Source organism: Notolepis coatsorum (assembly GCF_963971535.1).
Source record: "Notolepis coatsorum genome assembly, contig: SCAFFOLD_143, whole genome shotgun sequence".
In the NCBI taxonomy this organism is placed as follows: Eukaryota; Metazoa; Chordata; class Actinopteri; order Aulopiformes; family Paralepididae; genus Notolepis; species Notolepis coatsorum.
In genome coordinates, this window is record NW_028173299.1 from 193323 (window position 1) to 216404 (window position 23082).

Here is a 23082-nt window from a genome sequence, read left to right on the forward strand (position 1 = left end):
ATAACAAACCACCTTGCATAAAAAGATCCACCGCACAGAGAAATAAAGCAGACGGTGGCATGGCAGTTCCAGATTTTTTACAATATTTTAAGGCATACACATTAAGACCATTGACAATATGGTTTGATCCCCAGGCATTGGTATCCTGGAGAAAATTGGAAGAAAACATAGTAGCCCCACATAGAATGAAGGACTTAGCACACACTAAACTACCAATCAAGCACTGTGAGCGGAAATTTGGCCCCATAATTACCCATACAATCCGGATATGGCGAGAAACACAAAAAATATATCCTAACCCTCAAAAATGGCATAATCACACTCCCTTATTCAATAACAATGCACTCTTAATTGAAAAACGTCCTATAAAATTCCCTATATGGGAAGAGCAAGGCATACACTCATTAGGGGATATTTTTAACAACCAAGGTTTTTGTAGTTATGGAGAAATATGCACAAAGTTTAACCTCACCGAGTCCACATGGCTTTTTTACATACAGTTACGCCTATGTTTGAAGACTCACGGTGTTCCATTACACATACCAGTTGAACACCACAGATACCACAAATTCTTCTATGAAAGAGAAACATCGAGAGGTTTTGTATCAGGTTTTTATTATCAATTACTAACGTCCTCGTATGAAACCCTCCAACTAGACTGTCTGGAGGAGGGATATACCAGACCTGGAAAGTGACTTTGATTGGCAAGAAGCATGGGCAAATGTCCGTCTTACATCAAGGAACCCGGACCATCAACAAATCAATTTTAACTATATTCACAGGACATACTTGACTCCTATAAGACTGAACAGAATGGGTCTTAAACAAGACTCAAAATGCTCCCAATGTACAAATGGAGACGAAGGGACATTTATGCACATGTATTGGGACTGCCCACCAGTTAAGGCATTCTGGAAAGATGTGACCCATCAATTATCAAAACTCGTATCTTGGAATATACCAGTACACCCCTCTGTATTACTATTGAATGATGTTTTTGAGTTTGCAGTAAATTCACAGCTAAAGAGATTGGTTTTATCGGGTATCACAGTAGCTAAAAAACTGATCGCATCACGCTGGTTTCAACCAGAAAAAATGTGCCGGAAGGTTTGGTTTCTTACATATCTCGATGTGATTTATCAAGAAATATCTACAGCAAGAATTCTGGGTCTCAACGAATCCAAAATGTCAATGTGGTTAGAAGTGGTGGAGAGAATAAAAGCTAGCTTATAATGGTAGTGTCTGGTTAGGAGTGAGGGATAATGGAGGTACTATCCAAGGAGGGGTCCGGGAGGGGGGGGTTCGAGCTGGAGCATATGTGTGTAGGGTTTTAGAAAATAGGTATTAGGGGTATATCCTGTATAAGGCATTGGTATAATTGGTAATTTCGTTGGATATATACTGTATACGGTAAAATATTATTATAGACTTTTTTGTTTGTTTTCTGTTTCTGTACTTGCATGTCATTTTAGCCACCTTGATTGTTAGTTTCATTATGCATTGTGTGTTGAGTACTGACTTTTAATAATTTTTGTTTTGCAATAAAAAAAAAAAAGAAAAAAAAAATCTGGCCCAGGGGCCTCTGAAGTCTTAATCTGGCCTTGGACGCAGCCAGTCAACAAACCGATCCCCAATGGACAAGCAAAGTAACTAATTCACACTGTGTTCTTTAACACGAAAGGCTTCACAGTTGAATAAAACAATTTACTTAGCTTCTTATTGCTGGTCTGCGTCAGGCCTTCAGAAGTGATGGCGCGCTCCTCCAATGCAGCGATGATCCAAGCGTCTCAGTGATGCCCTCAAGATCAGCGCCTCGAGGCAACTCGAGGAATCCGTAATGTCAATATTGTTGATTTCCTTCTTATCAACGCTTTTGTTTGCTTGCTTAAGTTCCTTTTGACTATGTTGCGGCAGTAGACTGTCATTGACAGGTAGTGCCGAGGGACTGAGCGGAGGAGTTCAAACAATTGACGCGCGACATGAAATAACTCGGTTCCACGTCCAGGAAATACTTTTAAGGCATTTATTCTTTCGCTTCATCATGAGACAAACAAAATACGATTTGCACTTTGCGGTATTGCGTTATTGCGGTCAAAAGAAAATATGCTCTCCTACAGTAACTCTCACCCCAACTCCCCGAGAACTGTCAACCTCTGTGAACTGTCAACGTGAAAAGGAGAATGAAATTCCATAAGACGCTCCCATTAGCGCCACACCCCCGTGAGCACGCCCACCAGCTAAAGTGACAGTACAACTAATAATACAACACAAATAGAATACTGAATCATAATAAAGAGACCTCCATTACGGCGCCTACACAGGTTATTACCTCTGCAGCTAACACATTTAAACAGGTTATTACCTCTGCAGCTAACACTAACACATTTAAACAGGTTATTACCTCTGCAGCTAACACTAACACATTTAAACAGGTTATTACCTCTGCAGCTAACACATTTAAACAGGTTATTACCTCTGCAGCTAACACTAACACATTTAAACAGGTTATTACCTCTGCAGCTAACACCAACACATTTAAACAGGTTATTACCTCTACAGCTAACACTAACACATTTAAACAGGTTATTACCTCTGCAGCTAACACTAACACATTTAAACAGGTTATTACCTCTGCAGCTAACACTAACACATTTAAACAGGTTATTACCTCTGCAGCTAACACTAACACATTTAAACAGGTTATTACCTCTACAGCTAACACTAACACATTTAAACAGGTTATTACCTCTGCAGCTAACACTAACACATTTAAACAGGTTATTACCTCTGCAGCTAACACTAACACATTTAAACAGGTTATTACCTCTGCAGCTAACACTAACACATTTAAACAGGTTATTACCTCTGCAGCTAACACTAACACATTTAAACAGGTTATTACCTCTGCAGCTAACACTAACACATTTAAACAGGTTATTACCTCTGCAGCTAACACTAACACATTTAAACAGGTTATTACCTCTGCAGCTAACACTAACACATTTAAACAGGTTATTACCTCTGCAGCTAACACTAACACATTTAAACAGGTTATTACCTCTGCAGCTAACACTAACACATTTAAACAGGTTATTACCTCTGCAGCTAACACTAACACATTTAAACAGGTTATTACCTCTGCAGCTAACACTAACACATTTAAACAGGTTATTACCTCTGCAGCTAACACTAACACATTTAAACAGGTTATTACCTCTGCAGCTAACACTAACACATTTAAACAGGTTATTACCTCTGCAGCTAACACTAACACATTTAAACAGGTTATTACCTCTGCAGCTAACACTAACACATTTAAACAGGTTATTACCTCTGCAGCTAACACTAACACATTTAAACAGGTTATTACCTCTGCAGCTAACACATTTAAACAGGTTATTAAACAGGTTATTACCTGGGTTATTAAACAGGTTATTAAACAGGTTATTACACAGGTTATTACACAGGTTATTAAACAGGTTATTACCTGGGTTATTAAACAGGTTATTAAACAGGTTATTACCTGGTTTATTAAACGGGTTATTAAACAGGTTATTAAACAGGTTATTACACAGGTTATTAAACAGGTTATTACACAGGTTATTACACAGGTTATTAAACAGGTTATTAAACAGGTTATTACCTGGTTTATTAAACGGGTTATTAAACAGGTTATTAAACAGGTTATTAAACAGGTTATTACCTGGTTTATTAAACAGGTTATTGAACAGGTTATTAAACAGGTTATTAAACAGGTTATTAAACAGGTTATTAAACGGGTTCTTAAACAGGTTCTTAAACAGGTTATTAAACAGGTTATTGAACAGGTTATTAAACAGGTTATTAAACAGGTTATTACCTGGTTTATTAAACAGGTTATTAAACAGGTTATTAAACAGGTTCTTAAACAGGTTATTAAACAGGTTATTACCTGGTTTATTAAACAGGTTATTAAACATGTTATTAAACAGGTTATTAAACAGGTTCTTAAACAGGTTATTGAACAGGTTATTAAACAGGTTATTAAACAGGTTATTAAACAGGTTATTGAACATGTTATTAAACAGGTTATTAAACAGGTTATTAAACAGGTTATTAAACAGGTTATTAAACGGGTTCTTAAACAGGTTATTAAACAGGTTATTGAACAGGTTATTAAACAGGTTCTTAAACAGGTTATTAAACAGGTTATTACCTGGTTTATTAAACAGGTTATTAAACAGGTTATTAAACAGGTTCTTAAACAGGTTATTGAACAGGTTATTAAACAGGTTATTAAACAGGTTATTAAACAGGTTATTGAACAGGTTATTAAACAGGTTATTAAACAGGTTATTAAACAGGTTATTAAACGGGTTCTTAAACAGGTTATTAAACAGGTTATTGAACAGGTTATTAAACAGGTTATTAAACAGGTTATTAAACGGGTTCTTAAACGGGTTCTTAAACAGGTTATTAAACAGGTTATTGAACAGGTTATTGAACAGGTTATTAAACAGGTCCTTTCTATCGGTTCAAGTCTGTGGATCAAAGTGTTTGTATGATATATCGTTTTGTTAAATGCTGTTTCTGTTGTGTGTTATTGATCACTGTTGTGTGTTATTGATCACTGTGTTATTGATCACTGTTGTGTGTTATTGATCACTGTGTTATTGATCACTGTTGTGTGTTATTGATCACTGTTGTGTGTTATTGATCACTGTGTTATTGATCACTGTTTTGTGTGTTATTGATCACTGTTGTGTGTTATTGATCACTGTGTTATTGATCACTGTTGTGTGTTATTGATCACTGTTATTGATCACTGTGTGTTATTGATCACTGTTGTGTGTTATTGATCACTGTGTGTTATTAATCACTGTGTGTTATTGATCACTGTTGTGTGTTATTGATCACTGTGTTATTGATCACTGTGTTATTTGATCACTGTTATTGATCACTGTGTGTTATTGATCACTGTTATTGATCACTGTGTGTTATTGATCACTGTTATTGATCACTGTGTGTTATTGATCACTGTGTTATTGATCACTATGTGTTATTGATCACAGTGTTATTGATCACTGTGTGTTATTGATCAGTGTTATTGATCACTGTGTGCAGGCCCCACTCTGCTACGATGCTACAGCGCCTACGTCCTGCTGTTAGCCGTCAACGGTGTCACGGAGTGCTTTGTGTTCGCTGCCATGAGCCAGGAGGAGGTGGACCGGTAACACACACACACACATGGATGATGAACCTGTGTCCTAACCCAACCCCCTCCAATGTACAGTAAATGACCTAGTATGGTTTTGTCAATATTCCAATGTACAGTTTTGCTTGTACAGTTGTACAGTGTTCCCAACCCACCCCACCCAACCTCCTCCAATGTACAGTTTTTACGTCAAATGTATATACTCTCTTTTCTGGACTCTTTTTGTATCACAAACAGTACTGTATTTGCAAATTTGGTATGTCATAAATGTATAGATGTAGCAGTACTGTCTATCTGTATGTCATGTACAGTATGTCATGTATGTCAATGTACAGTATAGGGCTGCAACTAATGACTATTTTGGTAGTCGACTAATCTGTCGATTATTTTTTCGATTAGTCGACTAATCGAAAATAAATTATATTAAAAAAATATATATATATATTTTTTTTTAACAATTTAAATTTTTTTGCACTACCTATCTTTGTGAAAGTGGCTTCTCAGCTCTGGTCTAGCTGAAGACAGAGCTTTGTCTACCATCACCCCAGACTTTGAGACTCTTGTCAGGACCAAACAACATCCCCAGTTATCCCATTAGTTCCCCCAAACGTACTGTCGGTCTGTTATGTTAAGCTAAGAAGTCTTCAGCTGGACCAGAGCTGAGAAGCCACTTTCACAAAGATAGGTAGTGCAAAAAAAATAAAAAATAAAATAATAATAATAATATATATATTTTATTTTTAAACGACTAATCGACGCAACAATTCCTCGTCGACGATTTTTTATAATCGACGTTGTCGATTATGTCGACTAATCGTTGCAGCCCTAGTACAGTAAATGACCAAGTATGGTTTTGTCAATATTCCAATTAGTCCTTGGGCCAAGTGCCCAGATATGACATGTCGGTACCGGTGAGGCGGCAAAGTTTAGTTGTGATTTTTTTATTCCTATACATCCCTAGATTAGGTTTTGATATGATAGACCTTGCTGACTGGCAGCTTTTTAGTGGTTATCACCTCAAACCCCCCTTTTTGGTATATGGCTCTGGCGAAATTGTGTAAAGGCATACATTAATTCACTAAAATTACAAAAATCGACTTGGTAGTCTAAAATTTGTCATGTAGTATCTTGACACATAGGGGTAAGTATCAGAATAGTATTTTGGGGCATGCTACCATTGTATTGTTAAATATGACCTGCATCATCCACAGAAACACAAAGAAATATACTGACCGCTTAACAAATAACAACAAAGATGGTTATTTTCCAGCACATTACGGTGAATATCACTGCCTCACTTGTATATAGAAAACTTCCCATATCCCTAAGCTTCAATTTAAGCCCAAGATGACCTTTCTATCTTGAAAATGACTCTTTCTGTAGCCAAAATTCTGCACTATACCTCAAATCTGTGAAAATTGTATATTCAAAAAACTAAAAAGTGCCTTCCCTGGAAATCATCTTCTTTCATTATATCATCTTCTTTGGGTGTGTTGAACTATTAGCCAGCCACAGATACTTGTAATAAACCCTTAAGTACTAAATAATTGCAATGTATATTGTCTAATTAAGGAACCTTTTTGACAAATTATATTGTTCTTCTCAATACCTTATTCAATTGGTTTTAGAGTTAGATAGATAGATAGATAGATAGATAGATAGATAGATAGATAGATAGATAGATAGATAGATAGATAGATAGATACCTTCATTGATCCCACAGGGATACAGATACAGGACATAGAAGTAGTATAGTAATTTCAGACGAATAGCAGCACAAGACAACTTTAATATGATACAAAAATAATGTAAAATAATCTGCTGCAGAGCAAGGAGCCAACACAGTCAACAAAATAAAATAAAGTATACAGATGTATACACTCTATACAATCATCCTGTGTAAAGTAGACCGTAAAAAGGCAATCCTAGTTATGACATCAGCACAAACCAAAACACAGGTGACATACAGTATCAGCTATAACAGAAATATGTTACAATGTCACATAACATTACTGAGTCACAGAGGTTCAATTACCTAGCCCCTTGTTATCATTACTTTAAAGGAAAGGAAACAGTTGTGCATATTTTACTTTTTTCTTTCTTTTTTTGAGTGGTGCAACCACTCCAAGGAACACCAATGTCCGTCCCTCCTTATGTCCATCTTTATGTATATGTCCCTATGTTTAGGGTACCAACAGGGTACTTCAGATTTTTTTTTAATCATCATCAGTATCTGAGTCTGTCAGCTGTGCAGGGGTCTCCTCCTCACTGCATTGGTTGGCACAGGTTTGTAATTTACACAGGTTTGTGCATTTCAGCCCATTCTTGAGACATGTGCACTCAGGTAGTTTGCATGACCTCACACACTTGCAGGATAGCAACTGCAAGACAGCATCTGGTGCTGGGGAACCACGCATCCACTGCATTTCCAGCTGCCCTTCATCATTTGTGGTCCACCCATGGTCCACAGGGCTTGGTACATATGGCTGGGTTTGAAGAGACCGTCTCCAGATAGCAGCCTGATAGTTGGCACGAATTGAATGCATAAACAGGCAATCCTGACATGGTGGAAGCTGGCTGGACTCTACCTCTCCACGCCTGGTGCAGAAAAGTTGGTAGCGAAGAAGATTGACTTCTGTAGTGTGTGTAGAGGGTACATACATGCGGCAAGTGATTTCCTCCAGCTTCTTGGAGAGCTCATCAGAGAGAGTCCAAGCACGGCCCAGCTCAAGGAAGGCTTCTTGGTATGCCCTGTCTGACTTCAATTGTTTGAAGGTGCCCATTTTCCCACGTCCTGCAAATGCACTTATAGTGTCACAACCGGTGAACGCATGCATGCCAATCAAGGCATCAGCAACACTTTCACCGAGTGATTGGCAAAGTTTAGTGATGTCCAGAAATCTTGTCCTGTTCTGTGTGCCACATTTTTGGTACACACGGCATGGAATGTCCTTGCTGAAACCAAGGGACAGCACCAGAACATCTGTGTCATCAGCTATGATGATCGCTGCCTTGTAGCCAGACTCTGCTGCATGGAGAGCATGCAATAGCATGCGGGTGTTGGCTTCCTCCTGCGTAGATCTCAGTTGTGTTACCTCCTCCCACTGGTCCTTGGTGATTTTGAAGCAGACTTCTTCACAAGTGACATACAGTGTCTTATCTTGCAGTTTATCTCTGTGCTTGGGCCGTTTCCATTCCTCCACGAAGAACTTGATGAGACTGGCTTTGTTTGCAGCACTGCAGAGCAGTTTCCTCCACTGCTGAATATTGTGGCCAGAAACAATGTTTTTGAACTGGATCCCCATTTCTGCACCTCTGTTTGCCCTTTCTGAATTTTTGATTGACATGTCCTTGTAAACATCAAAGACAACATCAATCCGTTCACTATTGCCACCTTCATGCAAGACCTTGGCTAGGGTTGATTCTGCCAGCTGTGCAAATGTCTTGTCATCCCCTTTCATTTTTTGGACGAGGCTCATTCCATCGATGATGGTTGTTGATGGTTTGGGGATTAATTCTGCTGGGGCAACACTCTTCTCCAACTCTCTGGCAAGAGTTGCCTTGTTTGTCTTGCGAAGAGATCCATCCCCATTAGCTAGGGCCCAGGGCACGGGTCCCAGTGGATGTGCCAACACATCTCTCATGTGTAGCTCTCGGCTCTGGGCCACCAGAACCATGTGGCCAAACAGATTCCTATCAGCCTTCAGAATTACTTCCTTGCCTTGCCCTTTGCTGCGTGTTTTTTTACCGACCTCTGAAAATGTTTTCAGCTTATTCTTTGTGATCTTGTCATAAAACTTTGTAGTTGGTGGAGTTGTCTCGAGACGTTCATGTTTGAAGGCTTGATAGGCTTGCTCTCCTATCTTATGAGCATCAAGTAGGTCATTGCCCACATCTGGTGGGGCAACAGTTGCTGTTGACAAGCTGACAAACTCACATTGGTCTGGACTGAATGGATTCAGCCAGCAGTTCTCCAGGATATCAACAATGGACTCAACACCAGCCTCATCTCTTCTGATCCTGGGCAGCTGTAAGTCTGGGTGATTAAGTTGAGAATCTCCTTGACCAACCATCTCCCTCAGCCGCCTCAGGAAGGCACTGCGGTACTCTGAGGTTAAGTAGTACTTGTAGACAGCCGCAGGTTTGAGGCTGAAGCCTTTTGTTCCACCAGATGTTTGTGTGTCCTTGTTGACAGTCTCCTCAATGGTCTGGTCAACAGGACCCCAGGTGGTAAGAGCAGGCAACTGCACCTCCTCATCCATCACGCTCAACATAGGGGCCCCCCAGGGCTGTGTTCTGAGCCCCCTCCTCTACTCCCTGTACACACATGACTGCGTAGCACAGCGGAACAACAACACCATCATCAAATTTGCTGATGACACAGTAGTGGTGGGCCTGATCTCTGCCAACGACGAAAGGGCCTACCTGGAAGAGGTAGAGAACCTGTCACAGTGGTGTCAGGAGAACTGCCTCTCCCTGAACGTCAGCAAAACAAAAGAGATGATTGTGGACTTCAGGAGGTCGGGGGTCAAGGACTACAGCCCCCTCAGCATCGACGGGGCACCGGTTGAGAGAGTGAACAGTTTCAAGTACCTCGGAGCCCACATATCCGAGGATTTGACATGGACCACACACATTGACAGTGTTGTGAAGAAGGCACGACAACGCCTCTACTTCCTCAGGCGCCTAAGGATGTTCCAAGTCAGTCAGAAGATCCTTAGGAACTTCTACTCATGTACAATAGAGAGCATCCTGACTGGCAACATCACCTCCTGGTTTGGGAATAGCACTGCACAAGACCGTAGCAGACTACAAAGAGTGACACGTTCAGCCGAACGCACAATTGGAGGGGGGCTTCCCACCCTCCAGAACATTTACAACAAGCGGTGCAAGGGGAAGGCTAAGATAATTATTAAGGACTCGAGCCACCCGAACAACTGCTGCGGTCAGGCAAGCGATACCGGAGTCTTAAGGCGAGCACAGAAAGACTCAGAAGAAGCTTCTATCCCCAGGCCATCAGGCTGCTAAACGAACAATAAACACTATGCAACAACCATCAAATGCTCACAGCACACACACCCACACGCACACACTCACTTAAACAAACAAACACACTGCAGCACCCACTCTCCACACTTTAGATCACACAAACACACTTTATATTTATTGATAAAGGATTTGCACTACAACTCGTACACCTACTGTAAATTGTATCTAAATTGCACCTCATCCTATTTCTGCCTTGCACTATATAGTATTGTATATTAGTACACTACACAGTATTGTATATTATATGGTAACTCAGTTACGTCTACTCTGCATCGAACATTGTACATATGTCTATATTGAACACTGTGACCTCATTTTTTTACTTCTAATTTACAATGCTATACTATGTTATTTTATTTCATACTTATCTTGTCTTGCACAGTCTCTGGAGCGTAACAGTAAGAAGCATTTTGTATAAAAGTATTCTGTACTTCTGTATGACAACTATTAAAGAAACTTGAAACTTGAAACTTGAATTCGTCCAAAAGGATTTCTGCTGCCAAGTTGGACGGAGAAGCCTCCTTGCAGGAAATGGGCATGCACTTCCGGGTGATTTGCAGGCAGCTGTGTCATTGTGGCATAATAGTATGAAAGGTAGCGGGCGTAGTTGAGCTTGTCATATGCAAAACACCAAGGAATCATCTCTCGGATGCATGCAAGGTGCAACATCCAGTTCCCTTCTCTAGAAGCACGAATTAGGCCCAACATGATATCTGTCATATCCAGGTAGGACATCCAGAAAGCTGAAAGACCTTGTTGGTTCCGGAGAGAGTCCAGGTAGACCTGGAATAGCTGTAGGGTGAGGGTGAATGAATCCTTTTCAAGAAGCTCTGTGAGTGATGCCTGACAGATATCACCTTGGAAGCTATCAATGCTCCTCAGTGCTTCTTCCATGTGTGACATCTCTGTTAGATGTTTCTCCTTTATCCACAGAAGGAAGCCTTTCCAGGCAAGCCTCATCAATGCTTCATAGACAAGCTTGTGCAACCTGACAGCTCGATTGTATTTTCTGCCTTCCATCACACCTGTTGTGAAGGGCCAGATTAAACCGAATATATATATTTATTTATATATATATATTTAATTGTATTTGTATATTCTCTAATATTCCTTGATATCCCTTGTATATTCCTTGTACAATATGCATTGAATATCCATTCTAGCCTACTGAACATCCCATAATAGTCTCCATTCTACTATTGGTCGAGACCTTGGTGCCAGGCTGCCATACCCCCAGACCCAGTTCAAACGTACCGCTCAACATGTACGTACAAGTCCTAGTTCCGCGTAGGAATCTGGCTACCGCACCACTAATGGGACTATTTGTTCATAGTGCGTATATATATACTGCGCTACTAAAGTAGGACTTCCTTTTCAGTCCAGTTTCTTACCCTCCAATAGAGTCACAGACGTAAAGCCTCCCCGCGACGCCACGTGTGGGAGTAAGGCCAAGTTCGCCTACCATCGGTATTGAGACATCGTGTATATTAATATTTGAATAGTCATATTTGGCACTATATCGTCGAGTTGGACGTAGTCTATTAAGCTAATAATAGTCTGTTAATATATAGTGCTTCGTACGGTGAGAGTACTACCGTAGTCAGTACCCCATCGTTTCGGGCAGAGAACTGGCTGCTTATCCAGGGTGGTTGACCCCACGTGAAGCTGCACCCGAGGAGCCCCAGAGCCGACGAGCGAGTGGACCTGTATACCGGATTATTCTACCGACGACAGCCCGCCTTCCCAGGCACGGATTATGCTTTGTATACGTTGATTATTCCATGGATAAAGACCCCCGACACTGCCGTGTGTTGGAACCCCCCCCCCTGGAGAGGACGCAAGGTGAGGAGACGCTCTGCAAGACGAGGTCGCTTCACGTCTCTCCTCCGTGGACCGGAGGACGCCGGCCCACAAAGAGTCCATCTGCTTTCATCTGTGGTCCAAGGATCGCCGGCGCATTGAACGGCACTACAGTGGGTTCACCTGGGATACCCTTGGCCGGATGAGGCAGCCGGATTCTACCCCCCCCCCCTTCCTACTCCTGTCGGCTTACAAGCGACCGGATTAACCCCCCCTAGTGTATCCAGTATATAATCATTAAAGTATCATTGCTGTTATTCCTTAAACTATTCCAGGTCGTATATGTACCACCTGCGCCTTCAGAGATTGGACATTCTCTATTGATATACCGACGAATACTCTTGCCATAAAAGTGCATACTAATTCCCATTCATAAATGTGATTGATTTGATTAAGTGCTTGCTCTACACACCATCGCTGTGTAGAAATAAAGACCTATTTCTAATTCGTACATTTGTGTTGGATCCGTTTCATCTACGTGACAGTGTTCATCATAATATATTTATGCCGAGTACTGGGTGGCCGAATATTAAGTACAAAGGTAGTGGTAGTAAGTATCATATCTAGTAATACAGTCAGGGAATTGTACCCCTCAGTGACCATTGGTCCTTCGAGCCGGAGGGTAATTAGTGTAATATTAATATAGTGTTATTAATATTGAAATGGCCTATGATGAACACTCCACGAAACGATCCTCCTAACCAACGCCCGCAGCGCGAATGACGGCTCCCTCAGTACTTAGAGGCTTACGCTGTCAGTCAACAACCTAGTCTTCTACTAACAGTAAACGCGGTAAAACTAGAAAGTAAAAGTATGTCTAACCCCAACGCCCAGACTACCCCGACCATAGAGGCCCCTACGGGTTCTAATGTAACTGACCAAGTTCACGGTGGGGACCAGTGGGAACCAGACATGACTTCACACCCCGCCAGTACTGAAGAAGTAGTCCCCGATGAGTCCCGGGAGGAATACAACGCTACCGAGAGAGAACTCGGCACGGAAGAAGACGGGGAGAGCACCGTGGAGATAGAGCTCCAAGGCTCCGCAAGGAGTACCCCGAGGGAAGGCTCCCCTATACAACCGCCTTCTCCCAGCGAGGCAGAGAGGACCCTACAGCAGGCCTTCCTCATCAGCCTGAACGCCGCTGCTGAACGCGACCGACTGCAGATCCAGCAGCGGACCGAAGAAGAGCTTATACGTCTAGAAATAAGACGCATTCAGAGAGAAGAGAATGTGGCCCGAGACCGAGCAGACAGCCAGCGAGCAGCTGCTGGTGCTCTACGGGACGCAGAGCGCGACAGACAGCAAGCGCAACTAATAGAACAGCTGATCAGACAGACAACACCCTCTCCCTCCGCCAGAGGCTCCAGGAACTCGTCTAGACACACCTCCAGGGCGGCATCCCCTAGCCGAGTAAACAACCCTGAACTTGACCAACAGACGAGGTCTATACCCCCCACAGACCACCTCCCCCCACCGGTCCAAGCGAGACCTAGCAACCGGGAAGGAGCAGCATATCCTGTGGAGAGGCTAAACCAGAGACTACAAGCACTGGATGACCTAACTGAAGACGAAGAGGAAGAGGAGGAGAACCACGCCCGACGACAGCACAGTACTCTACCGGACCAGGAGGTCCGGTACAGCCCAGGCTATACTCCCGCGGAGCTGCGCTACAGACCCCCGACTCTATACACGGGTGAGCACGACGCACGACCCGCACCGAGGAACAGCACCTGGACAAGCGGGCCATGGTACACTGCCGGTACCAGCCCATACCAAGGAGCGGGAGGAGACTCGCCTAGGAGGCCTCTCCCCCAACGCTCGCCGATGTATCCACAGTCAGCGTCATACATTGGCACGCCTATGGTACCCGACTTCACCCAAGAGAACCGGGCCCAGTATACAGAACTCCGCATGTGTCTGGAGACCATGTTGGTGGATGTATTGGATGAACGCCATAAATACGCCATCCTACTGAAGCACTTAAAGGTACCCCGCGCACATAATATAGCGCTCGCCTACGCGACTTCCACCACCCCATACACAGCAGCGCTGGTAGCATTGGACCAGAGGTATGGGCGCATATGGGATTACGTGATCCAGGAGATCCGACACATCGACCGCTTACCCCCGGCAATAGACAATCGAGCACTGGACGACCTGTCCATCAGAGTGCAGTCCCTGGTAGGGATGTTGGGAGCGCAGAGAGAGAAGGGGAGGCATGAACTTTACGCCAACTCAAATGTGGAAAGGATCTTGGAGAAGCTGCCGCCCGCTCGACAGGAGCGTTTTAGGCGGCAGAGAGACCACCGAGACCCGAATGGCCCCGAACCGAACCTCCTCGATCTAGCAGACTTCCTGGCGAGAGAAGTCAGCAGCCTACGGCTAGATACATTCGGACGGAGCACCCCTGGCTCCAGAGAAGGAACCAGACGACTAAATGATGGAAGAAGATCGGTGACTGTGATGCACCAATCGGAGTCAGTACCGAGCAGCAGGAGCCACAGTACCCCCTCCAGAACGGAGAAGTGGAAGATAGTGTGCCCCTACTGTGAGAAAGAACACTGGCTAGCGCAATGTGACTCCTTCCCCAAGCTGAACGCGGAGGAAGCAAGTCAATGGATAAAGTCCAACAAGCGCTGTTTTCGCTGTGCGCGCTCACACATGGCAGCCGAATGCCGCTTAAAGAAAAGGTGCACCAAGTGCGATGGAGCCCATCTGGACATACTTCACGACAGTAACAGACGGCGCCCTTCACCCGCACCATCCAGCAGCAAAGCGAGCGTCATGTACATCGATCCCGCCAGCAGCAGTGGAGCCCGAGTACTCCTAAAAGTAGTGCGTGTGACACTAAGCTACCAGAATAAAGTCCTGGACACTTACGCCGTCCTCGATGACGGGTCCGAGAAGACCCTTCTGCTCGCCTCCGCTGCGGCCCAGCTAGGGCTGCGGGGAAGCGAAACCCAAATGACAATTCGGACAATAAGACGAGATTTGAAGACGATAAAGGGCGAGAATGTCTCATTCTCTATCGCAGCAAGCGGCCAGCCTGAGCGACGGTACCAGATTACAGACGCTTTCACCAGCCAAGAAATAGGACTGTCGCGGTACACATACCCCGTCGCCAAGCTGATGGAGAAATATGTACATCTGCGCAAGTTACCGATCCCGCTCATAGACAATGCTATGCCGACCCTGTTGATAGGCTCCGACCATGCAGACCTCATTGTCCCGATAGACCGGGTTCATACCGGACCCCGAGGCTGTCCTGCAGCAGTCGAGACCCGTTTGGGATGGACTCTCCAAGGCCCGCTCGCCAAATCTCTCAACCGAAGTACAGCCACTAGATGTCTCCACTCCCGAGTCACAGGGGGAGAAACCGCACTCCTGCAACACGTAGAGCGGTTATGGACCTTGGAACAAATGCCCTTTAAGAACGGAAAGAAAGACATTCGCTCTAAAGATGACATTTACGCCATTCACCTCCTCGAGACAGGGACCAAGAGAGTCCCGGTCAACGGCGTGTTGAGATACGCCACGCCACTCCTGCGGCGAGAAGGAATGCCTACTTTCCACGCCAAGACAGACGCCACAGAACGGTACCTGCTGAACACGGAGCGGCGCTTAGCCAAGAACCCCGCCCAAGAGAGTGTATACCGCGCTGAGATTGAGAAGCTCATCACAGCGGGACACGTCACAAAGATGGACATTAAAGAGGCTGACCAGACCACTGAATCGTGGTACGTGCCTCACCACAAGGTCCATCACAACGGTAAAGACCGCATAGTATTTAACTGCAGCTACCAGATCGGATCCCAAAATCTGAATAAAGAGTTACTGCCCGGTCCCACACTCGGCCCCTCCCTACTCGGCGTTCTACTCCGCTTCCGCCAGGAAAAGGTGGCCATCAGCGGGGACATTAAAGGAATGTTCCTGCAGGTGAGATTAGTAGAGGAGGACAAGCCCCTGTTACGGTTCCTATGGAGAGAGAAGCCAGGAGATGAGCACCCAGCCATCTACCAATGGGAAGTCCTCCCCTTCGGAACGACGTGCAGCCCCTGCTGTGCTACATTTGCACTACAGAAACATGTAGCAGAGGACCCAGCAGCGGACGAAGAGGTCCGACACAGCGTAAAGAACAGCTTCTACGTAGACAACTGTCTACAAAGCCTTTCAACCCAGGAAGAAGCCGAGGCTCTCCTGATTAAACTCCGCGCCTCATTGATCAAAGGCGGCTTTGATCTCAGGCAGTGGGCCAGCAGCGATCCGCAAGTACTGCGCAGCCTCTCCTCCGAGGACAAGGCAGCCAGCAGCGAGACCTGGATGGCTACAATCCCGGGAGAAGCCCAGGAGATGACCCTGGGATTGGTGTGGCGATTCAAAACAGATTCGCTTCACTACAGACACAAGCCCCTGACTACGGAGCAGGGAAGGCCGGCGGCGGCGCCGACCACCAGACGGAGTGTGTACACAACACTCGCCCGACAATATGACCCGCTAGGATGTATTCTACCGTACACCACCAGGGCAAAAATGATTGTACGAGCATTGTGGGACAAGGACCAGGGCTGGGAAGACCCCATTCCCGCACACCTTGCATCCACCTGGAGAGAGTGGGAGATGGAGCTCCACTCACTCCCAGGCGTTAATATGCGCCGAAGCTACTTCCCACCCACGGTGAGGCCAGAGACATGTAAAATGGACTTACACGTCTTCAGTGACGCCTCAGAGGTCGCATACGGATCAGTAGCCTACTTGCGGGCCCAAGAAATGGGGGGAGAGATCTACACAGCATTTGTCCTCGCCCGCTCAAGAATAGCCCCACGCAGGCAACAATCTATCCCACGTCTAGAGCTCTGCGCAGCCCTAGCCGGAGCGCACCTAGCCACGCTCATCCAACGTGAGCTCACCATACCGGTGTCTAGAACAATCCTGTGGTCAGATTCCACGACAGTACTCGCCTGGATCAAATCGGACTCATGCAAGTACAAAGTCTTCGTGGGAGTCAGAGTCACCGAGATTCAAGACTTAACCGAAGAGTTAACCGGAGAAACAGAGTGGCGCTACGTTGATACAAAACAGAACCCAGCTGACGTCATCACCCGGGGGATGCCCCTGGATGACCTCACCCGTCGCAATGTCTACAGTGACGGCCCCGCATTCCTAAGACTCCCGGAAGGACAGTGGCCCAGGCCTATCCCGAGGGAAGCAAGTCCAGAGGAGGTGGAAAATAAGAAGTCTGTGTTCTGTGGATTGAGCACCGTAGCCTCCACCGACCCTAACATAGACGATTGCACGTCCATAGAGAGTGCACAACAAAGAACATTCCTGCGGTACCACCCGGAGTGCAAGTCCCCCGCTGATATGTCAGCAGCTAACTACGAGGAAGCAGAATTGCTTCTACTGCAGCGAGCCCAGAGAGACTCGTTCCCCGATGAATTGGCCTGTCTACAGGGAGGAAAGCCCGTCCCATCCGACAGCAGATTAATTCATCTAGCCCCCGAGAGCGATGCTCATACCCTCATCAGAGTGGGTGGTCGCCTACGCAGAGCCCCCAATCTACCGGATGACATTAAATACCCGATCGTATTGAACAGCCGACACAAGGTCACAGAGCTGATTATAAAGAAATACGATGAGGATGTACATCACGCAGGAGCAGAAAGAGTCTTCGCGGAAATCAGACGTCGTTACTGGATCCTACAAGGAAGAGAGGCGGTACGACGCTTCCAGCGAACATGTCTAGACTGCCGCAAGTGGCGCGCGCAGCCCAGCATACCAAGGATGGCTGACCTTCCTCCATGTCGCCTCCGAATCGGTGACAAGCCATTCCACTCAACGGGTATGGACTGCTTTGGCCCGCTGCACATAAAGAAAGGAAGAGGAACCGAGAAGCGGTGGGGTATTGTATTCAAATGCATGACCACCAGAGCGATACACATCGAGCTTCTCCCGACCATGAGCACAGACTCATTCCTTATGGCCTTCCGTAGATTCACATCACGGAAAGGAAGACCGTCTACCCTATTGTCCGATCATGGGACAAACTTCAAAGGCGGCGAAAGAGAGCTGAGAGAGAGCTTCCAAGCTATGGGCCCAGAACTTAAGACCCACCTCGCTCCGGCACAGGTTGATTTCCAATTCAACCCCCCAAACGCACCCCACTTCGGTGGCACTTGGGAACGAGAAGTGCGCTCCATAAAGACAGCCCTGTACGCAGTACTTGGGGCCCAGACTGTGGCGGAAGAAGTCCTAATGACAGTCCTCACGGAGATTGAGGGAGTACTTAACTCGAAGCCCCTCGGATATGTCTCCAGTGATGTGGCGGATATCGACCCAGTTACCCCCAACACACTCCTGATGGGGCGGCTAGATCCCGCGTTACCCCAGACAATGTACCGGCCTGAAGAAGCGAACGGCCGACGAATGTGGAGGTACAGTCAAGTATTAGCCGACAAGTTTTGGAGCAGTTTCCTACTGCACTACCTACCGTCTCTACAGACCCGCCAGAAGTGGGTAAAGGAGAGAGACAATTTGACAGAAGGAACAGTCGTCATGATTATTGATCAATCACTGCCCAGAGCTATGTGGCCGGCCGGCCGCGTAAGCAAAGTGATCACCGGTGCCGACGGCAAGGTCCGAGCAGCTGAAGTGCTTGTCCAGGGTCGCACTTACACCCGTCCCGTGGCGAGGCTCATAGAACTGCCCCGACTCCCAGACACAATCGATGATGACCATGACCCTATAACCCTATGACTTTGTGAAGTTGACTGACCCCTACAGCAAACCCTTATGTGTAAATAGACAACGCGATTAATCTGTCTCTGTTTAACTGATTAGGTCTGGGACCAATCAGGGGGTGGCTGTTGTGAAGGGCCAGATTAAACCGAATATATATATTTATTTATATATATATATTTAATTGTATTTGTATATTCTCTAATATTCCTTGATATCCCTTGTATATTCCTTGTACAATATGCATTGAATATCCATTCTAGCCTACTGAACATCCCATAATAGTCTCCATTCTACTATTGGTCGAGACCTTGGTGCCAGGCTGCCATACCCCCAGACCCAGTTCAAACGTACCGCTCAACATGTACGTACAAGTCCTAGTTCCGCGTAGGAATCTGGCTACCGCACCACTAATGGGACTATTTGTTCATAGTGCGTATATATATACTGCGCTACTAAAGTAGGACTTCCTTTTCAGTCCAGTTTCTTACCCTCCAATAGAGTCACAGACGTAAAGCCTCCCCGCGACGCCACGTGTGGGAGTAAGGCCAAGTTCGCCTACCATCGGTATTGAGACATCGTGTATATTAATATTTGAATAGTCATATTTGGCACTATATCGTCGAGTTGGACGTAGTCTATTAAGCTAATAATAGTCTGTTAATATATAGTGCTTCGTACGGTGAGAGTACTACCGTAGTCAGTACCCCATCGTTTCGGGCAGAGAACTGGCTGCTTATCCAGGGTGGTTGACCCCACGTGAAGCTGCACCCGAGGAGCCCCAGAGCCGACGAGCGAGTGGACCTGTATACCGGATTATTCTACCGACGACAGCCCGCCTTCCCAGGCACGGATTATGCTTTGTATACGTTGATTATTCCATGGATAAAGACCCCCGACACTGCCGTGTGTTGGAACCCCCCCCCCTGGAGAGGACGCAAGGTGAGGAGACGCTCTGCAAGACGAGGTCGCTTCACGTCTCTCCTCCGTGGACCGGAGGACGCCGGCCCACAAAGAGTCCATCTGCTTTCATCTGTGGTCCAAGGATCGCCGGCGCATTGAACGGCACTACAGTGGGTTCACCTGGGATACCCTTGGCCGGATGAGGCAGCCGGATTCTACCCCCCCCCCCCTTCCTACTCCTGTCGGCTTACAAGCGACCGGATTAACCCCCCCTAGTGTATCCAGTATATAATCATTAAAGTATCATTGCTGTTATTCCTTAAACTATTCCAGGTCGTATATGTACCACCTGCGCCTTCAGAGATTGGACATTCTCTATTGATATACCGACGAATACTCTTGCCATAAAAGTGCATACTAATTCCCATTCATAAATGTGATTGATTTGATTAAGTGCTTGCTCTACACACCATCGCTGTGTAGAAATAAAGACCTATTTCTAATTCGTACATTTGTGTTGGATCCGTTTCATCTACGTGACAGTGTTCATCATAATATATTTATGCCGAGTACTGGGTGGCCGAATATTAAGTACAAAGGTAGTGGTAGTAAGTATCATATCTAGTAATACAGTCAGGGAATTGTACCCCTCAGTTACAACACCAGTTACTGACCCTTCCGCAATAACTCCAGACTCCACACAGAGGTCCCTCAACCCTGCATCTTGGAATCGTTTGCCCAGAATGGAAAGCAGATTGCAAATAGTGTGGAACACCCCCATCCTGATGATAATGTTTTGAAACTTCTCATGCTTCCACATTACTTCTGCTGCCTTGGCATACAGTGCTTGGTCAAACACACAGACGATCGTCGTTAACTGCAGGGACTCCATGATACCCAACGTTTGGTTTAGCATCTCATACACCATTGACAGTGCTGTAGCAGGAGCATTTATAGTTGGCAGGTAGCCTACAGTGTCTTGGACCACTGTGACATTGTTGCGGACCTGAATATTGAAACCAGTCCAGCTGCTCACAGACTGAGCTTCTGGGACAGACATTCAAGCAAGCAGCCAAACAAGGTTCTTTGCCTTTGCATCCTGGACTTGTGCTGTAGTGTCAGCATCTACACTTGGGGTTTTTGGTGGCCCCACTCTCTGTCCAGAATTGTACGTAGGTAGCAGCAATGTTTTGGGGCTGATACTCCTCTTCTTTGACTTGGTGACTGTAGGCATGATCCTTTGAGGTGCATGTCCAATGACTTTTGCCTGGACAGCTATGCCATTGACTCTGTGAGAGGTTCCTGCTCCACTACATGTTTCCTCTAGCCGGTCTATGTTGTCATAAGCCAGGGTGGTGAAAACATTTTGGTAAATGTTTGCCGGTAGTGGTAGGTCATCTCTTGACAGTTCCATCTTCTGCAGACACAGTGCTGTGTCAATCTCTTCAAACTGTGAATAGGACACACTATGTCCAAGCCGGTTCAGAGTGTGCACCAATTCCGTGTTTCCTGTCAAGGACTTCACAGCAAAGGGCAGAAGTACATGTTTTGGTGGCTTGATTCTGCCACATGTGACTGCAAAGACCAAGTCACTACCAAAGGAGGTGACAAGTCGTTTTACTCTTTCAGACGGGCTGTTGCAGTTTCCACTCAGTAGTGTTTACAAGAACTGAGTGATGGATTCAGGAATTAAGAATTCACCTTGTTCTACATCAGGTGGCCACACTTGTTTGGTGTCTTGTTTTTTAATAGCATTTCTCATCAGCAAAGCTGCCTTTGTTACAGCATCATCAGGGTTCACTGATCTGATATGTTGCAGTTCTATTTTCAAGGACAATACTGTTTTGACAAGCTCAGTCCTTGATAGGCTGTCTGGGTATAGAAGAAGCTTTCCATTTTCATCAGGAAAGATATGGATGGATCCGCCAAGCTCGTCTTCCATCCTACGGCGGATATGTTTCTTAGTTGAGTCCTTGATCTGGCTGACACCAAGAGAATTCATGGATGATTCTAGTCTTGATGAGAAGTTTGTCATGGGTATTACTTCTGGATTGGGAAAGAGTTCATTCCTAATGTATGAAAACACTTCGTCATAGGCTTTTTTTTCTGCTACCTCATACTGTTTTTCTGCATCTCCACTTTCTTTCCTTGACTTAGAGCAGGTAGCAGGCTTCCCAGATGTAATATGAGATGTGTATGCACGGTAGCAAGACCTATGATATTGGCCCTCAGCAGCAACAAGCTCTCTACTAGTGATAGCAAGCATTCTCTGGTCCAGTTTGATGACTGCTGCTTTTCTGATCATGTCATCTGCGCGCAACTCTGAACATTGTATGAGAGGTTCCCTCGTGTTTTGGCCCTTCATATACTTGCTTGATTTTTCGCAGAAGATACACTTCACTTCATACACTATTGATTTGCTTGGTGCATCTCTAGATGGTCTTCTAGAAGTTTCTTCTGCTGCTACAGAGGCAGATGCTGTTTTTGAGGCAGATGCTGTTTTTAGAGTGATAGTGTCTAGTGATTTTTTCAACGTTAAGATGCTACGGCATCGGCGATGATACAGTACTTTTGGAATTTCTCCTTCACACAAGTCTTTGGCTATGTCCAAAATTGGGATATGATGTCTGATTTCTGCTGCCCTCAGCAAGGACTTCCATGAGTCCATGTTTTGAGTCAGAAATCCCGTCAGAGCAGTGGATGATGCATACCTTGCTGCTGCCTACGACTGAAGTTGGATTCATTTTTTCACGAGGACGTGACACTCTGAAATAGACAAATTAATATTTAGTTTTTACATTAATTAGCTTGAAATCTGACGCTAATGCACTTCTAAAGTAGCACTAAACAAACAAAAGTCTCTAAACAAACAAATATATATATATATATTTGTTTAAACCCAAGAATAAAAAGTTAGATTTGTCTTACCAGTCAGCTGTGTCACATTCAGCTTTGATTCCTGTAAGAACTGCTCTATGATGGCGTGACTCTCTAAAATAGATAAATCAATATTTTGTTTTTACATTAGCTTGTAGATCGGCTATTCAGGGCTAATGTTCAAATTCACTTTTAGGACCCCTGCATGATGCCTTACGTTATTGCCCTTATGCAATGAAACATACAGTTAGTAACAAAATATGTCTCTAAACAATCAAATATGCTTCTTAAATTCTCATGCACATGTGTATACATATATATTGTATATGGGTTTTCATAACCCTTAACATGTAGTAACATTTAAAGTTGGATTTATCTTACCAGTCAGCTGTGACAGCTGTGTCCAATTCAGCTTTGATTCCTGAAAGAACTGCTCCACCACCAAATAATAGGCCACACCC

General features: G+C 45.0%; 1 protein-coding gene across 1 annotated transcript in view; it reads left to right on the forward strand.

Annotated features, from left to right (window-relative positions):
• The window catches only part of LOC311247822 (man(5)GlcNAc(2)-PP-dolichol translocation protein RFT1-like), a gene marked incomplete at both ends in the record, with an annotated part of 77732 nt that overhangs the window by 39122 nt on the left and 15528 nt on the right, over positions 1-23082 (forward strand). Inside the window, one exon of the mRNA XM_084338817.1 lies at positions 5104-5209. Coding sequence (XP_084194943.1) covers positions 5104-5209 — 106 coding nt within the window. The remainder of the gene's footprint in view (positions 1-5103; positions 5210-23082) is intronic.